At 38.7% G+C, this 24861-nt stretch overlaps 2 protein-coding genes across 2 annotated transcripts in view; both read left to right on the forward strand.

Moving 5' to 3' along the window:
- The window catches only part of LOC135708320 (uncharacterized), a 501509-nt gene that overhangs the window by 157719 nt on the left and 318929 nt on the right, over positions 1-24861 (forward strand). The gene's annotated exons all lie outside the window — the stretch shown is intronic.
- On the forward strand, positions 166-11035 carry LOC135708338 (uncharacterized). Its single transcript, XM_065230386.1, has 3 exons — positions 166-1071; positions 10472-10607; positions 10706-11035. The coding sequence occupies exons 1-3, from the start codon at positions 183-185 to the stop codon at positions 10971-10973; spliced, it is 1293 nt and encodes a 430-aa protein (XP_065086458.1). The 5' UTR covers positions 166-182; the 3' UTR covers positions 10974-11035.

Consider the following 24861-nt stretch of genomic DNA (forward strand, 5'->3'; position numbering starts at 1 on the left):
ACACGCTCGAATGTCGTCGCTCTGTGCTGTGTCGTGTCGTGTGTCCTGTGTGTGTGGAGTAACGCGCATTTTCAGTTGGCACCCGACAACGGCATTGATCAAACGCGACTTTCTCCGATAGAAGGAAATATTCGAAATAATTCGCGTTCTTACACTTCTCGGTCCTGTGCGCGATACAAGAGATGAAATTCCCCAACACTTTGGATTTCAACACCTACCGTGCGTACTTTTGTTCACGACACTTGTCACGTGACGAGAACCGGCAGGTGGATGGCATCAATCTCGAGTGGGATACGTGCAATCCCGAGCCGCTGAAAACGCTATGTCTGAACACTATCGCGAACAACTGGCTGTCGGTTCCGTTTTTCCGACAGATCCCACTTTGTGAGGATAGACATTTTCTGCTGGATTTGCTGGATCTGAATTTTCCGCTGGAAAATTTGTGCGCTAGGATAAGGAGCGATGCTTTCTGGAAACGTGCTTTCGTGAACAGATGGAGAAACTACTATCCGGTGAATGTGGATGGAAAGCCTTGGATTCGTGTTTATTTGGAACAGCACGTAAAGGAAACGTTGGAACGTATGAAACCGAACGACTACGATCAGGAGAGTGTTCAAAAGTTGGTAGATCTGTGTTCACTGCATGTGAAAGAACTAAAGTTGGATCAGCTGCAGCCTTCGACCAACGACAACACGGATCACATCCCGCTAGATTTAGTACTGTCGAATTTGCGGGAGCTCCGAAAGGTTGATATTACATACGATGTGAAAAACGCTGGTCATAATTTCTACCTCGGATGTGGATCCATCACGGAAAAGGACATCAAATTTATGACGCAAGGCATCGAACGGTGCTACGAGCTTACGGAATTTCGTCTGCATAGTACCAAACTGGAACCGATGATGATGAGACGGCTGGCGGCTGCCATGGACAAGGGATGTCCAAATTTAACTACGATAGCATTTCCACACTGCCGGTGCGGTGATGTGGGTGTTCGGGCATTCTTTGATGCGCTTTCGCCCGAGTCGCTGCCGAACATTAAGGAAGTGGTTCTCACGAACAATTTTCTGTGTGAGTATACTTTGGGAAAAACAATAGCGTGATGCGCCTTTCAAACAACCAATATTTAATTTCGAGAGAAATTTTAGACATTTTCGAAAAGTAGTAAAAGTGTGTCTAAAATTAACAAGTAGGGGAAATGGCTCTAATGTTGGCCTATGGATCTAAGATTGGGCCCATCGCAAAAAATCTACACAGCAAAAAAATAATTTTGATATCACATCAAAGTGGATGCACTACAATCATGTCGAAAATTTCATGTAATTTTTATGACCACATAAATAAACAAATGCAGTAAAAGCAGCGTAATGTCAGTTCATGCATTGTATTAATGATAATTTTGTCCTTTTTAGCAAGTAATATTACACCATATTTTCGACATGATTGTAGTGCATCCATTTTGACGTGATATCAAAATTATTTTTTTGCTGTGTACTATTTATCAATTTTATCTAGATGAACGCGTCATTGGGACGGTACTAATGGATATTTTTGGTCGCTATTGAAAATTTAGTCGATCGTTGAATATATGTATGGGCCCATTTCCCCTACTAATTCAAATCAAATGAGGATTTTTGTGTGGTGTCAAGCTGCGTGACAGCTTATTTTTTCAAAACTTGACCCATGTGAGAATTGTGCTTCTATCTTTCGACAATACTACAGAAGGACTATCCTATGTTGGCAGTTTGAACACTAGTTCTTGTGTATTGTTTCAACATAGTTTTGAAAAAAAAAAATCTGTGACGTGAGTGCGCATTAACGAGACAAAAGATAAATACATCCGCGTAGTAATCCGATTGAATCAGTATTGAGTTGTGAATCCCGTAAGCTCCGTAGACCACGTTAAATCCAACAGCCGCGAAAAGTTTATAATTCACTTGATAAAATAGAATAAACGTATTAACGAGTTAAAGGATTTAAGTATAAAATATCTATACTAAGTGAGTTCTAAAAACCGAGCGAGTTCCGAACGCCGCGCGAAACAGCAAAAAAAACAGCGAATTGCTTAAAGAGTGCCACCAAAAGAAATGTGATAGCCTATGTTGGCAAGTCGATTAATTTTGGTTTCCTACGGTTACGTTACGACTGATGGTTTTGATCTATACAGACCGCCATCTTTTGATTTTAACCGGTTCCATGATGAAGTTGAAAACATATTATCGGTTAAAAACATGCGTCATCGTTTCTTTGTTGGTGATATGAATATTCCCATAAATTTATCAATTAACAATGTTGTCGTTCGCTATAAAACCGTATTAGAATCCTATAATTATGTCTGTTCAAATACATTTGCAACCCGACCAATTAGTAAAAACATCTTGGATCATTTTGTATGTAGTAATGATGATTTGGGAAGCATAAGAAATGATATTATTTATACCGACGTGAGTGATCACTTGCTAGTAGTTTCTTCCCTCAAAATTAATGGACCTAAAGAATGTATTGTTTTGACGAAAAATGGTTGAGAAGTATGTAAAATTTTCAATATTTTTTTCCCCAAGTTGGAACCAACCTTGCTGATAAAATACCGAAAAATAACTGAAATCCTTTGAACAACGTTACTCGATTGGAACGGTCGGTCTTTCTGAGACATGCAAATGTGAATGAAGTGACGGGAATTATAAACGAACTCAATGTAAAAAAAAGCAGTGGACCTGATAATTTCCCTGCTAGTGTCATAAAAAGAATTGCAACTAAGTTTTCAGACATTCTTGTTCACCTTTTCAATCAAATACTAGAACAAAGTACATATCCTGAGTGTCTCAAAATAGCAAAGGTAACTCCCATATTCAAATCCGGTGACGCGTCTGATCCCTGTAATTTTCGACCTATCTATACACTTTTTGTCTTTTACATCTTTAGCCGTGTAACCATGTCGATGTCAGTGGCGAAGCCAAGAAGCTGGATGGACTTCCTGAAGATCGTGACACTCGTGTCTAGCCCTGCTCTTCTGATCACATCTTCTAACGCAATGTTGAATAGCAGACACGAAAGTACATCACCTTGCCGTAACCCCCTTCGAAATTCAAAATGACTCGAGAGTGTCCCCGATACTCGAACAACGCACATCACTCGATCCATCATCGCCTTGACCAATCGCGTCAGTTTATCCGGAAATCCGTACTCGTGCATAATCTGCCATAGCTGATCTCGATCGAATGTGTCGTCTGCGGATTTTAAATCGCTGAACAAATGATGTTTGGGCACGTTGTATTCGCGGCATTTCTGCAGAACCTGCCGAATCGCGAAAATTTGGTCCGTGGTAGCGCGGGCACCCATGAATCCCACCTGGTATAGCCCCACAAACTCTCTTGCAAATGGTGACAGGCGGCGACATTGAATTTGGGAGAGTTCCTTGTAGGCGGCGCTCAGCAGTGTGATCGCGCGGTAGTTGCAGCAATCCAACTTGACGCCCTTTTTGTAGATTGGGTATACGACACCTTCCATCCACTCCTCCGGTAACATCTCCTCCTACCAAATCTACGAGGGGTAGCAAATGACATTATTCAAAGTTATTTAACTAATTGGCAGCAATATGTAGCTATCAAGGATTCAAGAAGCTCTTTACGAACGTTTAAAATTGGTGTCCTTCAAGGCAGTAACATTGGATCTCTTTTATTCCTTATTTACATATACGATCTTGGGAATCTGCCTCTTAAAGGAATACCAAGGTAATTCGCTGATAACACAGCAATCTTCTTTCCAAATCAAGATACTTCTCCCATTATTTCTGGCATGAATGATGATTTGCGATTTGATTCAAATTTATTATCTTTAAATTTGGTGAAAATTAAATATATCCGTCAAATCCGTCTGTCAATTGTCGAAAAAGTGTTCAAATTCAAATACCTTAGTCTAGTTATAGATTCTGTGCTCTCGTGGGGTAGTCATATTGAGCATATTCAAAGTAAAATTTCATCACTCTGTGGTTTAATGTATCGAGTTAGACATTTTGTTCCTGGAGTTTCACTCCGCTTAAATTTTATTTTGGGTGCATAAACTCGCTCATCTGCAATATCTGATCATCGTATGGGGCCATGCCTGTAAATATAAACTTAAAAAAAACTGCAAGTTTTGCAAAATAGATGTTTAAAAATTGTTTATTTACTTCCACGTTTACATTCTACACTTCTTGTCTACACTAACGTCATGCACAATGCTTTACCAGTACGGGGGTTGTGTGAGCTATAATCATGTTTATTTATTTACGATATAATAAAAAATCCAAGCATGCATCATCATTTGGTTTCGCCTATTAGTTCTCATGGTCACAACTAGTGTGTGTGTGTGTGTATTCCCTCTAACCCCCACTGGCCGGCAGTGTTGTTATGGAAGAACTCTCTCTACAATGTCGCATTTATGGTTATTGTAGACAGCTTTAGTCTGGGAGTTAGAAGGTGATAGCTCTATTGCAGATCCATCAACCCATTTCAGAATGTCTGGAGAGTCACGCCCATTTAGAGGTTACTTTCACTTACAGGGCTGTTACAAGATTTTCTAAAATCGATCCGCGAAATCCGCGATTCCTCAAAATAAATCCGCGACTTCAAATACTAATCCGCGACAAAAAAAAAACTGTTTTCATTGCCTAAAAATACCATTTGTATAATACTACATGGTATTTTAAGCTTATTGCTTATAGCATATCAGATTTTTGCCTTCTCTCAACTTAGTACTTCAACTTTCACATTTTAATTGAGAGCTTTCTATACCTGTACCATCCTATCCTCAATTTTCCAACCCCAAAAATTAATAGACCGGACGGGAATCGAACTCAGTCGCCTCCAGCATGGACCTGCTTTGTAGCTGCGTCTTTACCAACTGAGCTAAAGGAGTATCGTTTGTAAACTTAAAAAAAAAATTTATGTATAGTATAAATTCTGAGTAATTATGTAACACCCTTACATTATGAGATTCTATTGAATAATACCGGCCTAGATTTGATGAAACATTATTTAAAAAAATTATGTATTTTCATTTGAAATGCAAATTTTCTTGAAAGTTAACCTTTGCGTCTCTGACGTATTTTGGTGTCCTAAATGTTGTAGTTAATTTGGCTCTAGTTTTCTCAATTTTTGACCGATTCAAACCAAACACCCTGCACATAATCGAGAAATTGCCAGAGTTTCATAAGTCACACTTATTGGCCACGTCGCGGTTCTGTATCTACACGGATATTCCTTGGGGTCTGCCGAATCGTATTCATGTGACTGTGTGGATCATGAACGACTTATTACTATGTATACCGGAAATTATAGGTTTTCCAAATCGTCCAGGACATCAGTTGATCAGTTTGAATGGTTCTACTAAATCAACCAAGACTACAATAATGTCTGTAGTATCAAAAAATGTCCAGTCAGATTCAAAGTGTCTATGTGGATCATGCATGATCTATTTCCGAGTAATCCAGATGTTGTAGGTTCTTCAAATCGTCCTGGAGTTCAGATAATTTGATCTATTAGATCAACCGAGATTGGGACAATGTCTTTAGTATCGAAATATTTCCAGACAAATGCACAGTGTCTATGTGGATCATGCATGAACTATTGCCATGTATACCAGATGTTTTAATTTCTCCAAATTGTTCTGGAGTTCAGATGATTTATTCTACTAGGTCAACCATGACTGGGATAAAGTCTGTAGTATTGAAATATTGTTTGGATTCATAGTCTCTATATGGATAATGTTTAATTATTTTCACGTATACCAGATGACTAGGTTCTCCAAATCGTCCTGCACTTCAGATGATTTGTTTTACTAGATCAACAAAAACTAGGATAATATCTGTAGTATCGAAATATCGATTTGGAAATCCTAGAACATTTGGCATACACGGAAATAGGTTGGCATGATCCACATAGACACTGCAAATTTGTTTGGGCATATTTCGATACTACAGATATTGAATTAGTCTTGGATGATCAAGTAGAAAAATAATCTGATCTCCAGAATGATTTCAGAACCTATAACATCTTGTATACGTAGCAATAGGTTGGGTACAATCCACATAGACACTTTGAATCTGTTTGGACATATTTCGATACTACAGACATTATTGCAGTCTTGGTTGATATAGTAGAACAAATCAACTGAACTCCAGGACGGTTTGGAGAATCTAGAATATCCGGTATACATGGCAATTACTCGCATATATACGATTCGTTTATGATTTGACAACGAAAAATGCTATGTTCATATTGGAAATAAAAAAAAAACATGATAATGTCTCACATTGGACAAACCTCAGGGAATTTCCGTGTAAATCCGGTATGACTTATGGAATTAAGATCATTTCTAGATTATTTGCAGGGTGTTTAGTTTGAACCGGTAAAAAATTGAAAGCCAAATGAACAACAAAATTGATGACAGCTAAATAATACGGGACGGAAAGGTTACAATGAATTCCACAATTTGTGTGACAGTACATCATTCAATTCGCTATTTTCGCGACATCATTTAATGTTTCCGCGATTTTCGCGACTGAAACTTCAAATCCGCGACAAATCCGCGAAAATCGCGAAATCCGCGAAATTCGCGATATCCGCGCCTGTTGCAACAGCCCTGCACTTACAATAAGCCCCGTATGTATGTATTACCTCTATCCATTGGATATTAGTATTACACACTCACACACTTCCAGTTTCAAAATGTTCTTTTGAAGCCTGGCACGTATTTAGTTTGTTCGTTTTTTTATTGTAAAAAGTATTTGGACTGATCTCACCATGTTAATTAATACTTCCTTCGATGAACACAATTTGCCATGCATTGCCATGGTCATCTGGGAGGAGGTTTGCGTCTAGTATTTTCCCCAGGAACCTTTCGCCGCCACCAGCTCCCACCCGTCCAGTCTTGGGCGTATCCAGCGAGGTATCTTTCATATTGCTCGCAATGTCCGGAACCGGCGAGGGACCAGTAGCCGAGCACTTTTGTAAATGGAAAACTTGCTGATTCACGGCAACGTCGCACAATGGGGCAGCGAAGCCATTCGCATGGCCAAAACATCTAGCGCCGTTGTTTTGCTTTCTACAGCGATTCAATGTTCTACAAAGTTGCTCAATATTAAAAGCGCCATCTTTTGAAAGTTTCATATTAGTTCATTTTTATGACACATAGGTGGCGCTCGAATCTATCTTTTGAGCGGAGCATCCTAGCCGAATGGTTTATCCGGCAAAGTTGTGTAATTTGAAGTGTTGAGAAATATTGTTGGAAACATCAAAACTCTATGACTCACATTAAGCGAGATATCGGGCAATTAGGAAAACTAGCCTCTAAAATTGCGTTTTTCCTTTTTTTCACCCATACACGTCAAATAAATGAGTTTTATACTCTACTAATTATGAAAATGGTTTGAATCATCCAATAAATACCAATTATTTCATATATAATGCTTTATTATAAAGTTATTAACATAAATGTCTCAAAAAAGTTATGCATAAAAATGTCAATTACTCAAAATATAGCAAAAAGTAGCAGCTAATTTTTTTCTAGTGATTAGTGTAGACCTTGTTGGGTAAAATTACGACCACAAATCAACAGGCAACTGCAGGAATTTTCATATTACATCATTTGAATATTGCATATGGTAAATTCTTTGAATTTTGTTGAAATGTTGCTTTGTGTGTAAAACATGATAAGATGGCGCTTTTAATATTGAGCAATTTTGTAGAACATTGTATTGCTGTAGAAAGCAAAACAACGGCGTTAGAGGTTTTGGCCATGCAAAACGCTTCGCTGCCCCACTGTGCGTCGGCCAACCAAATCACGCGACGGGCACATTATCAGCACGTTCCCGGGTTAATTCTCTAACCGGACCGGGTTCAAACTCGCCCACGGTGACGAATCTTTCAATAGAACAGCTCCCGGGCTCCCGGGAGGCAATAAAAACCGACCCCGAATAATGAAATTGAAGCTGCGTCTTAGATTTTGGAGCCTAGATTCAAGGACAACCGAGTCACTCAAGGTAAACACAGGAAAAACACGATATATCATTAAATGATAACTTTATGAACACTTGAAACTAAATTTTAGCACACAAATTAACAAATTTAAAGCAAACCATTTTTAATTCGCTGACGAAAAACACGCAGCAAAAGAAACCCACGTCAGCTTTCAAGCGCAGCCTTCTGCGATCCATCCAATTCTCATGGTCACAACAGGTCACAACTACTGTTCGAAAAAACTCAAAAACTCAAGTGTGAGTTTATGCGTCTATGAGTTTTGCCTTCCAAAATTCAATAGCGCAAAAATCACAGATGAGTTTTCAAGATCAAAAATTCATTGCTTTATACTTTGACACTATCCATTGTTGTAACTATTGTAACTAACACAACACACATAAGCATGCTATCAACTGAGTTTTAAGCGGTTTCTCTTTTAAGCTGGAATGATTTTACGGCATTGTGAGTGTGAGTGCGTAAATATGCAAGAGAATCTCAAGCATGAATTTTGCTTGCCAAATTCGAATGCAAGTTTATTCTTTCAGAGAGGCTCAATGAATGGGATTTGAAAATGATTTTCCGAACACTGGTCACAGTACGAGATATGCAAATAATTTAGTGAGAACTAGAGCTTTCGGTAGTCTTGGGCAAATGCGAATATATTTTTACGGCACTTCTGTATATAACATACTGCCAGAGCGATTGAAATTGATAAACAACAGAATATTATTCAAAACCAGTTTAAAACAGTATTACTGATTTAAAAGCAATGCATTTTTGATATAAAATCTTATCAACAGCCAAAAACAATAATAATAAATTGCCAATTAGGGTAGAGCGCTAATTCGTCGTAATCGCCTATTTCCGTTCTATCGATCAGAAAAGATCAGATGCACAAATCAATAATAGGATTGTTCCGATGCGTTAGTTCATTAGCAACAACATAAATCCTGTTAGAGCGCATTGTATGAATATTTACGCTCATTGTTCTCAAAACAGAAGAAGCGCTCCTAGCGAATCCCCTTTTTCTACGTTTATCCGTAGGACGAAGAAAATCTAATGGCGTTTCAATGCGTTAGGACGGAATTGAAACTCGTAGAACGAATATAGAATCAAGAAGCAGCCTTAGATTTTAAACAATATCTCAACAATTTGTCACTCTTTTTCAAATCTAACGATACTTATAAAAAGGTGAATAAATTTAGAAATCATCTTTGACAGAAATATTCCTTTTTTTGTTTAAACTCGTTCAGAAAAAAAAGAGGTAAAGCTTAGTGTGTGCTTAGTAGGACAGAAATTAGATCGAAAACCCTACACTCCATAAATGTTATGCAACGCGTTATTTGAAATATTGTTGAATATTAAATGTAATCATACAAAAAAAATATGTTTTTTCTTTTCGTTTTCCTGGGATCCCTTCAAAGGAACACTGGGCATCCCTTCCTTAGTTAGTTTTTGTTTAGTGTTCATCACTTTTGTGCACACACCAATGAAGTATACACACTCAGAAATACCTAATCTTTGACATAAAGAATGAGACGTAAACAAACATGTCATGTAAAATTAAGTGCTCTGAGACTGAAAAGTTCGAAAGTACGTTTGATTGAGCTGAATTTCGCGTCTTTTATGACTCAATTTAATGTCAAAATTGACGCTCGTATATGTCAGTCTCAGAGCACCTAAATTTACATCGATGTTTTTAAGTGTGTATGTTTATTTGATTGTATTATTTTTTTATGTATACCTTTCTTTTAGTTTTAGATGAGTGCACTACCAGAGGTCTCAAAAGAGCTTTTTGGTATGTGGGTTAGCCAATAAAAAAAGTAAATTTGTATTCTTATTCTTTTTGAAATGTCATTCAATCATCATCATAAGTGTACCCATACATACACATTTTTAATACGAAAATTTACAACATGTAGGGGAATGGCCCTAATGTTGACTACTACTAATGTATCAATTTTAACTAGATGAACGCGTCATTAGGACGGTATTAATGGATATTTTTGGTCGCTATTGAAAATTTAGTCGATTCATAAATTTATGTATGGGCTCAAATTAGGCGCATTTAGGCCGAAATTACATCCATTTCCCCTATGTCATGTTGTTAGAACTAAAATTTCCAGGATAAAACACATTCACTGTATTTACTTACTAGCATTCTTCGAAACATAGCACAATTACACGCAATCGAATACACGAAACTCAAAACAACTGCTTTAAAAAACTCTTGGTGAATAAAATTGATGTTTTGCCTTTAGTAATGAATTTAAGTAATTGTGATGTTTGGCTCATTAGCATGGATTACATGGATGTATTTTTGGGTGAATAAATATTAGAAACTTAATAAATAAATCAAAAACGACCATTTTAGGCATTTTACCGGACCAATTAAAAATGTCACAGAATTGAATCAAACACTGGAATATTTTAAGCATATTAAACTTAACCTATACAATATTCTCCCATTTCAGCTTCCGACAGCATCATCGACTTGGTGCACCTGTTTCGTCGACGACCGATCGAGAAGATAGACCTCCGCCTGAACCCGATTCTCACCGAGGGTGCCATCGGCGTGCTAACGATGATATTCTATCTACCGCTCAAAGAGTAATGAAACCATGTTTTACGACTAACTAAACTAAGCAGAACCATCTATCGTCACGCCGATAAATTGCTTCCTTGCTTTCTTTCTTCCTTCCGCACAGGCTCAATCTAAGTTGCTGCTCAATCGACGAGGAGGTCGAAGAGTATCTGCTGATGATGTTGCGTTTCAATACGAGTATCAAATTTTTGGATTTCTCTTCCAACAAACTGGGACCTGCCATGGGCGAACGGTTGATGGAAAGGATTTACGAAAATAAAACATTGCAACGGTTTGATCTACGTAATACGGAAATATCGGCGGACGTGCGCGCCATAATCGACGAGCTGGTAATGGAGAACCGAGATTCGCATAGTTTGAGTGATTGGTAGACGCGGAGACTCGGTTTTACGGAGTGTTTAAGTGAATGGATTCCATGATCGCTGATGGCATGGTGCGACTATCGATGTCGAGAGAATATATTTTCGCAAGTATTTATTATCTATTTTGATGAATGTATTACGGTGGGAAAAATATAAATAAACTAAATATAAATGAATGGTTGATATTCATATCGTTTAACTTCATGATTTAAACTCCAGGATAATTTGAAAAACGTGAATACTTTAACATTACAAGCATACATCCCACATGATACTGTGGGGCTCCACGAAATAAACTGGTCAACGTAAAGCTTGAGTCATTAAATATCTGGACGCAAAAAATAATATATCTCGGAACCATCTTAATGAACTCAAAATGGTGAGTACTCAAAATTAAGGAATCCTTTACAAAGCTCTATTGTATAGGAAACATCTGGTTAGTTAATTCTATGTTAATTTATAAGAACAATAACAGGAAGCATTCAAATGAAGGAACAAACAAAATAAAATTTTCAAAATAAACTAAATTTCAAAATCATTGAAAGTTTCATTCTCAATCTCCGAATCACTTTCTTCTGGACTGTCCATGTTCAATAAGAACTTTGCATATTGAGACAACGTTTTTCATTTTCATTTTCATTTTGCAGCGTTTGGTAGGAGCGCAAGTCAATCCAAAGCCGAGGATAAAGGAAGGGTAATGGCTGAATAGTCTATGCGGACCACTTGAACGCCATGGGAAAAGGAAGGGATTGAAGAGGTCGGTTATTGGGGGGTTTTGAGGAAATGACACATAGTACTAGATTTGTGTTGCAAAATGTAAAGAAACCGAAAATCCATCTCCCACTGATTCATCCTTTTACATATATACCAAATTGATATTTTAAAGCAACCATCAAAATAAACAGACAATATATGAAAAGGCTAGTTGCCTCCCTAAGCGGACCCCCCGCATCCTAACTCTTTTGTTAATCTACTTAATGTTATTAGGCTGTCTAAATTTTCTTATTTAAGTTCGTTTGATGATTATGATATCTCATTAGTCTAATTTAATAAATAATTGAAATCTCTAATTTAGCTAATCAATCATAACCCATGCTTTAATCAAGTACCTAAACTGCTATGTAATCTAAAATTTAACGTGTTTCAAGTAATTTCGACTTTGATCTATATTTATTATATCTTAGATCGACCCAGGTGACACCTTCAAGTGACTAAAATGCTTCACTTTGAAATTAGTTTCCTAGCTGATTTTTTAAATTATATAAGGTATATGCTCCAACTACACTCACACGTTTCCACTATGTCGTCCCACAAAATTACGTATGGATATATCACAATAGAAGCACGCCACAGTGGAAATCCCGAGCCATAGTTCAAACACTTATCCCAAACCAAAATGAAGCATATATAAGATTAGTTACAATACCATGGTGGTGTTTAATATTGTTCCCTGAGTAATGCTTCAATGAAAACAACAATGAAAGCTTGTCACGCAAATAGAAGGAGCACCGTTGGGCACATTCTGAAATATTTCAATAGTATAATTCCCTTGCAAACCCAAATAAATCTATCTGCGTAAAAATAAATAAAATAAGAGTGATTTGCGGCAAAACCCACCAGTATCGCACCCAACGTCAGTGCCTATACGTAAGCGTACTACAACGCGGCTTTCAAATAAAGGAGTAACAAGTGTGATACTATCACTTCAGGCTAGAACTTTGGTTCTCTTATGCAATGGTTCATCAGAGAGGGGAAGCTCAGTAATCCTCATCGCATGCTCATGACGCTATTCTGTCACGGCATGAACCAACGATGCCGAACCTAAACCAACCGTCTCCAACGCTCCACTATGAAGCATAAGATTAGGCCCGCCTACCAGGTTAAAAACTAGCCAAGGGGAGGGAACTTTGCATATTGAGACAACGTTTTTGTCTCCTTTTTGGGATTTTGTCGCATACTGGAGATTAGTGGGTGATGATACAAGCAAACGACGAATCAAGTCAAGGTTCAAGATCATACTTGAGCATTTTCTTGTATGATCTCGACGATATCGCTTGAGATCTTTATTTCTAGATTCCTGAGCCTCTTCGGAAAGCTGGCCAATTGGAACATTGAAATGATACATACATACATACACTTCTTGACTCATCTTCTTAACTTTGTCTGCCTCAGTCCCTTGGGTTTCCTTCCATATTTTAAACAACCTATGCTTATCAATTTCAACTGAGCAAGTGCGATAAAAAAAAAGTTTGAAGAAATGTTTCACAATTTCCAATCAATATTAAAAAGATAATAATAAATACCTGAAGAGTAATTAGACATTTTCGATTACTTTTTATTGCAATTTAATAATCGGATCTACTTTGGGAACTCTCACTTGTGCTCTGTAAGTTATTAAGCAGCCGAATACAAGCTGTACGATTGTGTTTTTAATTTTAATATAAAATGTGTAGGTTGCTATGATCTTCACTGGTCCTTAAATCAAAGTGATCTACAGTGAACTCTCTACAACTCGATATTGAAGAGACTTTCGTGTTAATTATCAAATTTATAGTGACACAATCCCATAGAAAATCATCATCACAGTAGCCATGAAATTAATTTTTACTATGATTCTATAACATGCAACCGAATTAATGGATTTCGATTTGTGGAGTGTTGACTATATGCTTCTTAGTCTTTGTATATATTAAAACACACTAAGAATAATAAAATAAACATTTAATTTAAAAAGCCGTAACTTCCCTGTGAAAACCAAATCCAGACTCATTGGACATAATATTGGAAACTTTTAAAATATTAAAATGGTTGCTACATACCAATTAATCTTCAAATTGATTGCAATCTTTGACTCTTAATATTTCATAAAATACTGAAATTCATAAATCAAAATTCTTTGTTTACTAAAAACCACCGCATTCCCCAGGATACTAACGGATACATATGATCTTTGCAGAAAAATTAAGATCTGCAGCGGTTTGCAGTTTGCTTAGTTATAGCGTATTGAAAAGGGGTAATTTTTGGCTTATAAATTGCTATAGCTCTCACAAATGTAAACATAACACTTTAGTGTTTTCAGCAAAGTCGCTTATTATACTATTTTCTAAACCTTCGCAGAACATACCTAAGAGATACAACGTGATTAAAGTATATAAAAACTTTAAAAACTAATTTTAATGTACAACTGTCAAAGAATATCCTATATCTCGGCAAATTGAAGTCATGGCAACTTGATGTCTTGAGCAAAGTTTCTTGAAATAATATTTTCTATAACTTTTTTATGTATATCTACTCTCTATTTGTTGTAATGGAAAGTTAGGTTCCTGAAGTACAGTTGCACCTTAACAAAAATTTAAGGTGAATATTCCAAAAGTTGCAGAACAGACAATTATGAAAATCATTGAAACACGTCAAATGACTAAAATGTACACAAACATCAGGATACAATTCACGAATTTTCACTTTTAAACCACTGTGACTCTGTTGGCTAACCTGAGCGGCCGTTTTGTTCCACCATCTCTTCATCTCAGTCACCTTTCAACTCTTCTTCAACTTCTGTTTGACAATTGCTCAATATTTCTGAATTGGGCGGAATTGAGGGCGTTGGGTGGATTGATGTCCTTTTCAAAGAGATCTACCCCGTTGTCTCGAAACCACTGTAGAACTTCTCCGCTGTAGTGGCAGCTTGCCAAATCAGGCCAAAACTTTACAGGACCATTGTGAGCCTTAATGTACGGAAGAATACGTTTTTTCAGACATGTAAATTTTTGAATTCATAGTCTTGTTTGTCACGAAAACTTGGGTTTTTTTTATCCGCTGCTGCAAATGTCTTGCCAGATCATAAGCTTTCTTACAAATTTATCGGCAAAAACGAATTTGAACTTGCTAGGGACATCACCTCGACCAGTGGCTTTATAGAACTTTTGTACGCGAAGTTGCCAATAATCCATCATAATCCACTAGATTCTGCTTCAGGGCCCTGTTTGATTGCTTATTGGCCCAACAAGATCGAAATCCTTCTCGCTGACGAATTTTTCTGACGGTGCTTTGGCTGGCAATGAATTTCTTGGCGATATCATAACCCGACAGCCTTGGGTTTGCCCTAACCGTTCTCAATACCTTCAAATGCAGCTTCCGATCGTTAGTTCCACTACACGAAACGAAAATCAATTATTTTATTCGTGTTTATCACTTATACATTTTTGCCAAAACATCAGCCTTATACATTCCATAAGACAAACCGCATAGGTCCTATAATAATGCATAAAAGGTATGTGTGACCGCTTATACATTTCATTTGACACATGATCTTCATTAACTTTTTGCAAGGCGTCTGCTTATTAGTTGACTCATACATTTTATGAAAAATCAGCAATAGAAATTTGCCAAAAGATATAAAGGAGATTTCTATCCATGTACGACACTTGCGTTGATCCTGCCGATCGATAGCATGCCGGAAACGTTTGAGAACATTGAACACTGTCGATAATTGTCTAAAATTAACTTTTCGGTTCGCGGCTTCCATCAAGTATAACTTCTTTTAAACAAAATGAATCGTGACGAACTTTTCAGCACTAAAGAGGAAACATTTCAAAACAAACTGCTTTCAAAACATTCCAGATCCGACCGCTAGGAGCACTGCAGCAACATAAACAGTGCGTTCAGATATTAAATGACTGAAGCTTTATACCTGGTTGACTCTATAGAACTTCATGATCTGAGCCCCAGACACTTTTATCGCTCGTCTGTACGATGTCAACCAGCAAGCTGTCAAACACGAAGAACAATGTGACAATATGTTACAGTCGCTATAAATTAATGGAGACGCATGGTAGTCTAGTCACATAGGAGTATTGAGCCTCGTATTGAGCAAAAATTCAAAACTTGATAACTTCAAAACAATTTAATTAAAAAAAATAACACATCACTGATTTTTTTTATGTTTTGTGATTAAAACATAATGTTTTTCAATACAAAGTCAAAATTCAATCAAAAGTATGTTTAATACCTTTCATTAAATATTATGATCTTTAATTGGCCCAGTGGTTCAAAAGGTATGAATTTAAAAAGAAGTCATTTCAGGCATAAAATTTGATAACGGCACAAAAGCATTTGTAAACAAACTTTTTAAGGCCCTTTACACGCGAACCAATACCACTTTCGGAAAGGTGATAGTTGCCCCTATCCGGTGATGTTATTGGTTTGCGTAGGCGTACTTTGGTTCACGCGTAAAGAGCCTTAGAATGCCGTTATCAAATGTATGCTTGATTTTAAAAAAATGAAATTTTAGACCATTTTAACATGGAAATGGTCACCCTAATGACAAAATAAAAATATGGGTCTAATATTATGCGATAAGGAACAAAACTAATATTTTTACGAAATTATGAGAACCACTATGTCGTTTTTCTATGGAATGGCTGTATAGACATCATTTAAGGTCGGAACTCCTTGGAGATTTTCATCTATGGGAAATTTCGTGTAATTAAAGCTAGCTTGCAAATGCTCATTACAGCTAAGGCATGTACTCGAAAAAAATGCACCATTTTTATTCGTGTGTAACTTTTTTATCCGTGGGTAAAAATTGATGAAAATCTGGGTATAACTAGTTTGGAGTAAATTGTTTACATGTGCAAAATTTCATAACAATCGGTTCAGTGGTTACTGAGATGTCATCGAAACAAGAAGAAAATCGCCGAAGAATTTTGCGCGCCGTCATGGAAAATCCGACTGCGACCATGAGATGGATCGGAAGACAACTGGGAATCACCCATACACTCAAAAAATTTCACACGTTTGATCGAAGTGTTTAAACACTTGATTTTTTAAATGCAGAATCACATTTACTTTAAGTTAATTATAGTGTTTCAAACTTTGAAATGTTGAAATTTTTTCACTATCTATTCAAGTGTATTGCACATTGAATCACGCTACTGTTCAAAACAGATGGATTTAAAGTGTTTTGCATTTCAATACGATGTGAATTGCTAGCTCAGAAAGGTAAACATCTAAAACAAGAGTTGTGACTTTTTCCTATCAACCCGCCTCATATATGAGAACAACCGTGGCACAGAGAGATCGAACGAAGACTCTGGCAGCTGCACACCCCAACAGTTCATGATCGAATCCAAAATCAGACCCATTAAAAAGATATGTGAAAGCTCTGGCCTCTGGCAGTTTTGTTTATATATTTGTCGATTCATTTTTAGAGTCGGTAAAGTAGAAGTCGATAAAGTAGAATATTGTAGAATATTGAACTATGGTGTGCAAAGCTATTGATATCACCATATGAGGCACATAGAATCCAAGTGTATCACAATTCAAATCCATAGTGTTCAGGCATGGTTCATAGCACAAGATTCACACATGAAATGGATGTGTTTCACAATAAGCGCAAAATTAAGTGTGAGACACATGATGATGGCGTGTGGAATTTTTTGAGTGTACAACCATAGAGGTAACTCTAAGACCACTGGGTCCCGAAGAAAATCATTATTATTTTTGGCTCACTCAGTACCAGAACAACGGTCCCAAGCAGTCCCAAGCTATTTCACTCACCCCTGCATGTTCTGCATGAATCCACACACCCCTGATGTTATCTGTCAAACTTTCATAGCGAATCAAAACAAACATAGTGTAGTAATTGAATTTCAACTAGAATAGGGTACGTTAATCGTTTGCTTGGGACCAATAGGCTACTAAAGTGGTGAGCCAATTTAAAATCGTTAGTTTCGTATTGATTGTTGGTACAACTGTGTCTCGGGTGGTAAAATCGTTTAAGGAGTCCCAGACGACCGAGTGGAAGGCTGGAAGTGAAAGAAAATCGAAGACAGCTGACCCTGTGAAGGCCCGGAAGGTGTTGGATTATTTCAAGCGTAATCCGAACCTTTCGATTTGCGACGCGGCTCTGAAGGCAAAGTGTTCCGCCTGGTTCGTTCAGCAAACCATGAAACGAGCTAGGCATTGTGTATTCAAGGTCCAGAAGGCACCGAACCGGCGTGATCAACAAAACACGGCGGCCAAATCCCGCGCAAGGAAGCTGTATCGAGAGTGGTTAACGAAACTGATGTGTGTGGTTATGGATGACGAAACCTACATCAAGGCAGATGCAAAGCAGATACCGGGGCTGGAGTTCTACGTTGCCAAATCACGGTTTGATGTTCCGGAAGACAGAAGGAAGAAGAAAGTGGACAAATTCGCCAAAAAATACTTGCTCTGGCAGGCCATATGCCAATGCGGTAAACTGAGTAAACCGTACATCACAATGGGTACCATCAACAGCGAAATTTACCGCACCGAGTGCCTCCAGAAGCGTCTGTTGCCCTTCCTGCGGTCCCACGGAGACGAGACATTATTTTGGCCGGACCTGGCATCATGCCATTACGCGCGATCGACGTTGGATTGGTACAGAGACAATAACGTTGTTTTTGTACCAAAAACCACCAACCCCCCAAATTCACCAGAGATTCGTCCGGTGGAAAGATTTTGGGCTATAATGAAGGCCAAAGTTCGAAAATCGTCCAAGGTGTTTAAGAACGAGCTGGAGTTGAAGAAAGAATGGATGAAAGTGACCAAAAAGGTCGGCTCCACCATTGCACAAAATTTAATGAGGGGTCTTAAGGGAAAGGTGCGGGCTTTCAGCGATGCAAAGGAAATTGAATAAAGTAATTATGCCGAAACATAATCCATATGTATTAGTTCATTCCCTGAAAGTTTCAAGAAAATCCGACTTAAAATACATTTTTGGCGAACACTTTTGTCAGGTGCATTTTTTTTTCGAGTACAGGCCTTATAATGCTATTTTTCGGATTTATGGAGCTATGAGATATTTCATTGATAATTCTTATTTACAAGATGCAAGAAAAGAAGGTAGTGTGTATGACACATAAAACCTGTCAATTTAGCTTTCAGAGGGTCGCAATAGCGATTAGCTGTAACGATGAGTGAGCAATCAGCGATCATAAAATCGCTAGTTGTGACCTTCTGAAAGCAAAATTGACAAATTTTATATGTCATACACAAACTTTACCACCTCTTCTTGCTTCTTACAAATAAAAATTATCATTATAGTATCCCATAGTTTCATAATTTCGAAAACTAGTATTTTAGCTGTAATGAGCAATTGCAAGCCTGAATTAAAGTTAATTTTAGAACACTAATGTAATGTTTAAGTGTAAGTACTACTCAAAAGAGCTGAAGAAAACGCAGTAAGCCATCGCATAACAATGTTTTATAATGAGTGAGATCATTAGGACCAACAGACGTTTAGAAATAGCCCTGATGTTAACCTTTGCATACCATACCTTTTTACTCTAAAAAGGAAAGAAATGCTCCTATTTATCATATCTTGATCGATATTGATCAAATAGCTTCAAATCAATCAGGAATTGCTTCTTGCTTTTGATTTCTCGACAGATCAGCATATTTTTTACTGAACTTCTATAGTGGAAAAAGTGTGGGACCTGATTTTTTTTAGAAGCCGTGCTGACCCCACTACATTTTCAAATTAATTAATAATAAGATTAAAATTATAGAAACCTTGGTAAAATCTAAAACTAGAACTTTCAATCAATCAAAAGCTGTTTCATCAATATAGCTCAAGAAATTACGTACCTTACTATTTAGGCGAAATACCCGAGTAGCACACTTAATCGCAGAAAGTTGCAACAGCTTGTTTATGACTGAATGACACAAATAGGCTGGTTGTAGCCATAGAGAGTACGATGAAAGGGCAATGTTGCCAGTCCGGCAATATCTAAGTGAAGAGGTGCGACGCGAACACTGGCGCGGTACGGTGATAGAGGAAATGCTTCATCAAACCCGAGCGTCTGTTCACCATGGAGGTGCGGCTCAAAACGGCGTCTGTTCTCCTTGTTAGGAGCGGCTGATCACCGTCCTAGTGCCAGCGTGGGACTCTAAACAGAGCTGTGCACGATGGTCCCCCGGCGAGACAGGGGGTTGGGGCAGGCCCAACAAGCCGCCCTGAAAAAAAAAAAACATAAAGTTGCAAATACTGAAGAAAGAAATACGGATCGGAACAATCGACACAGACCTACGCGACGAAATAAGGACTACGATTGGAAAATCGGAACATGGAACTGCAAATCGCTCGGCTTCCCGGGTTGCGATAGGTTAATATATGACGAACTTCAACCACGCAACTTTGAAGTCGTAGCACTGCAGGAACTTTGCTAGACGGGACAAAAAGTATGGAAAAGCGGGCATCGAGCGGCTACTGTCTACCAGAGCTGTGGCACCACCAACGAGCTGGGAACCGGCTTTGTAGTGCTGGGTAAGATGCGCCAACGCGTGATTGGTTGGCAGCCGCTCAACGCGAGGATGTGCAAGTTGATGATTAAGGGCCGTTTCTTCAACTACAGCATCATCAAAGTGCACTGCCCACACGAAGGGAGACCCGACGACGAGACTTTCTATGTGCAGCTGGAGCAGGTGTACGACGGTTGTTCGCAACGGGACGTCAAAATCGTCGTCGGCGACATGAACACTCAGGTAAGACGGGAGGCAATGTATAGACCGGCAATCGGGCCAAACAGCCTGCATGCCGTATCGAACGACAACGGCCAACGATGCGTGAATTTTGCAGCCTCTCGGGGTAGTTCGAAGTACCTTTTTCCTCCACAAGGATATCCACGAAGCCATTTGGAGATCACCTGACCAACACACAGAAAACCAAATCAATTCTTCTCCGACATTATCAACGTCCACACGCACCGCAGTGCGAACATAGATTCGGACCACTACCTAGTTGCAGTACGCATGCGCTCAAAACTCTCGACGGTGCTTTATACCCGTCGAAGTCGAACGCCGCGACCCAACATTGAGCAACTACGGAACGCCGGAGTTGCCCAGGACTACGCGCAGCAGCTTGGCGCAGCTTCTCTTGAAGATTGCTGGAGGGATATCCGTTCCGCGTAAACGACACACGGAAGTTCTACGAGAAGCTAAATAGTTCGTGCAAAGGCTACATGCCGCAAGCCGATATGTGCAAGGAATTGGACGGTAACCTTCTCACGAACGAGTGTGAGGCGATTGAGAGGTGGAAGCAGTACTATGACGAGCACCTCAACGGTGAAACAGTATAAAACAAAGGTGGCACGGCAACAGACCTTGGAGCACGCGCAGAAGACGACTGGCTACCGGCCCTTGATTTTCAAGAAGTTGAGGAGGAGATCGGCTGAAGAACAACAAAGCAACAGGTGTAGATCAACTACCAAGTGAGCTATTAAAATACGGTGGTGAAGCATTGGCTAGAGCACTGCACTGGGTAATTGCCAAGATTTGGGAGGAGGAGATATTACCGGAGGAATGGATGGAAATTCTATGCCACTGCCTGTCACCATTTGCAAGAGAGTTCGTGGGGCAATACCAGGCGGTGTTCATGGGTGCCCGCGCTACCACGGACTAAATTTTCGCGATTCGGCAGGTTCTGCATAAATGCCGCGAATACATTTGTTCATCGATTTAAAATCCACGTACGTCACAATCGATCGAGATCAGCTATGACAGATTATGCACGAGTACGGATTTCCGGATAAACTGATGCGATTGGTCAAGGCGACGATGGATCGAGTGATCGGGGACACTCTCCTTTTGAATCTCGAGGGGGTTATGGCAAGGTGATGGACTTTCGTGCCTGCTATTCAACATCGGGTTAGAATGTGTGATCAGAAGAGCTGGGATAGACACGAGTGGCACGATTTTCAGGAAGTCTATCCAGCTTTTTAGCTTCGCCGATGACATTGACATCATGGCACGGAACTTTGAGACGATGGCGGAAACGTACATCAGACTGAAGGTTGAAGCTAGGCGGATTAGACTTACCATGTAATGACGAAATCGAGGTGGTCGATGAGTTCGTGTATTTGGGCTCACTGGTGGCCGCCGAAAATGATACCAGCAGAGAAATTCAAAGACGCATTATGGCAGGGAATCGTGCCTACTTTGGACTCCGGAGGACGCTCCGGTCGAATAAAATTCGCCGCCGCACCAAGTTGACTGTCTACATGACGCTGATTAGACCGGTGGTCTTCTACGGCCACGAGACCTGGACTATGCTCGTGGAGGACCAACGCGCCCTTGGTGTTTTCGAACGGAAGGTGTTGCGTACCATCTACGGTGGAGTGCAGATGGATGACGGAACGTGGAGGAGGCGAATGAATCACGAATTACACCAGCTGCTGGGAGAACCATCCATCGTCCACATTGCGAAAATTGGGCGACTACGGTGGGCTTGGCACGTCGTAAGAATGCCGCACGACGACCCAGTGAAAATGGTTCTAGAAAGCGACCCAACAGGAACAAGAAGAAGAGGCGCGCAACGGGCAAGGTGGATCGACCAAGTAGAAGCCGACCTGCGGATCCTTCGCAGACTACGAGGCTGGCGAAGTGTGGCCATGGATCGAGTAGAGTGGAGACGACTTCTTCGGACAGCAGAGGACAACAAGGCCTTAGCCTGATTGGTAAGGTAAGGAAGGAACCCTGAAATCCTTGGTAATCTTAGAGATGAAGTTGATGATGATGATGATGGTCCCACCTCTTACCCCTACAAAGGTTTGAGCTGGACGAGTTATCTTTAAGATAATTAAATATAAACATTTTAACCAGGTTTGCAAACAAAATCGAGCTGGTTACAATTACAGATATAAATGTCCTGTTAAATATGCTATAGGCATCAACCAAAAACATTCAAAGGTGTAACCAGTTATCAAAAGTCCAAGTATAGTCCTCGACAATACTTCCATTTACACGTGACCTGGGATTTACACGTTTAAGCTTCCACAGTGCCAGGACTATATCCAAGGAAACGAGTTCCAGCCAATCCTTTACTAATTCAAGGCTTTTGCCACAATTTCCACGTATTAGTCATTTATACCTGTATTCCGCGCGCGAGACTCAAACCATTGCAGACTACTCAAAGCTATTTTTACTATTACTACTACAAAATCAAAAAAACTAAAAATCCATCATCACCATCGAGGCAAACAATGTAGTTTTTTGTATAGGTATGCTACACAAATTACTAAAATGTCTTTATGACAGTCTCCATACAAAATAATCCGTTAGTGATAACTTTGTCAAGATACATGATTTATCCATTCATAAAAATGTAACTGCTCAATAAACAGCTTTTACATGTGAAATGCAGCGTCTCTTGAATTCTGTAAGTGTAGTTGCACGCTTGATGTGTCTAGGCATCGAATTGAAAACATTTATACCTTTGAAAAATAATGAATTTTGTGAAGCATTATTCAAAAGATGTGGTGTTCTTACTTCATCCGCGTTTCTAGTGTTATATCTATGAAAATCACTTCCTCTTTCAATCCGATCACACAAATATCGAGGCAGCAAACCGTTAACTACTTTAAAAATGAACACCATAGTCAAAAACACAATTCTTTGCTTCACTGACAGCCATTGCAAAGCGTCCAGCATAAAAGTTGAGGAAGTGAATCTATTACATCTTAAAATCAAACGCATTACTTTATTCTGCAAACGCTGTAATCTCGGTATTTGTGTTTCATTGGCCAAAAATAAAATGGAAGGGCAAAAGGAGAGATGATTGATTTGTATAACTGTATTTTACTACCAATAGTTAAATCGTTTTTCAAGCGACATAGAATTCCATACTTCTTGGCAATTTTCTTGATGACATTGTCAATATGAGAATTGAACTTGAGATTGTCATCAATAATCACGCCAAGATATTTAGTTTCCTGAACGCGATCAATTGTCTCATCATCAATAACAACAAAGACATCATCATCTACACGATTCCGCGAAATTACCATGAATTTAGTTTTACTTATATTCAAATTCAATTGTTTATACTTCAACCATCTACTTAGAGAACGCAACTCTCCATTCAAGCGTGAAACGGCTTCTTCTAAATCTTTAGCTGCAATGAATAACACAGTATCGTCAGCAAAAAGATTAATATCACAAAACCGTAAAACTCGTCGCATGTCATTAATATACATAATAAATAAAAGGGGCCCTAATACACTTCCCTGAGGCATTCCAAGGTCATTGTCAACGGGACAAGATACAAAATCATTAAAAACAGTCCTTTGTGTTCTGTCAGATAAATAGCTTTCAAACCATTTGTATGTAGAACCCGAAATTCCAAAGCGCTTGATTGTTCTCAACAATAAGGGCCTAGAAATTGTCTCAAAAGCGCGTTTTAGATCCAAAAACACAGCAACAATCGTATATTTTATTTTTTTTTTTCTTTACTAAAGAGACTTTCAGCCTTGGGCTGGTTCGTCTCTCACAATCGTATCTTTATGCTCCAAATTTTCTTTCCATTTAGCTAACACTAAGTTTAACGCGGTTTCACAAGAATGGCCTTCCCGGTATCCCGATTGTTCCGGTATCAACAAACAGTTACTATTTAAATATTCTAACAGCTGGCCTTTTACAACAAGTTCTAAAATTTCCTCTAATGTGTGCAACATGTTGATGGGACGAAACTCTTCGGCTTTAATCGTCCCAGTAACTTTTGTATAGGAACAACTAAAGATTCTTTCCAAATATGCGGCACGTGCCCAGATTGCAATGATTGATTTATAAGGTCCCGCAGAGTGTGTCGAATGACATGAAAGCAATCTTGAATAACTCTAGCATTAACATTATCTACTCCAGCCGTTTTTCCTAATGAAAAGCAAATCTTTTTAAGTTCATCTAATGTAATTGGGTGAAAACCATTAAATCTACAATTACTATTAATCGGCTGTTTTATTTAGTCCGGTTCATTGATCAGTTCAATAGATTGATTGATCAGTGAAACGCTCTCGACAAAATAGTCATTAAACTTAGAAGGAATTACTGGTTCTGACTGTTCTAATATGCCATCAAAAGTTATGGTCCGCGATTTACA

This window comes from Ochlerotatus camptorhynchus, unplaced genomic scaffold, assembly GCF_037179485.1.
Source record: "Ochlerotatus camptorhynchus isolate MF236.1 unplaced genomic scaffold, CSIRO-AGI_Acam_v1.1 ptg000027l, whole genome shotgun sequence".
In the NCBI taxonomy this organism is placed as follows: Eukaryota; Metazoa; Arthropoda; class Insecta; order Diptera; family Culicidae; genus Ochlerotatus; species Ochlerotatus camptorhynchus.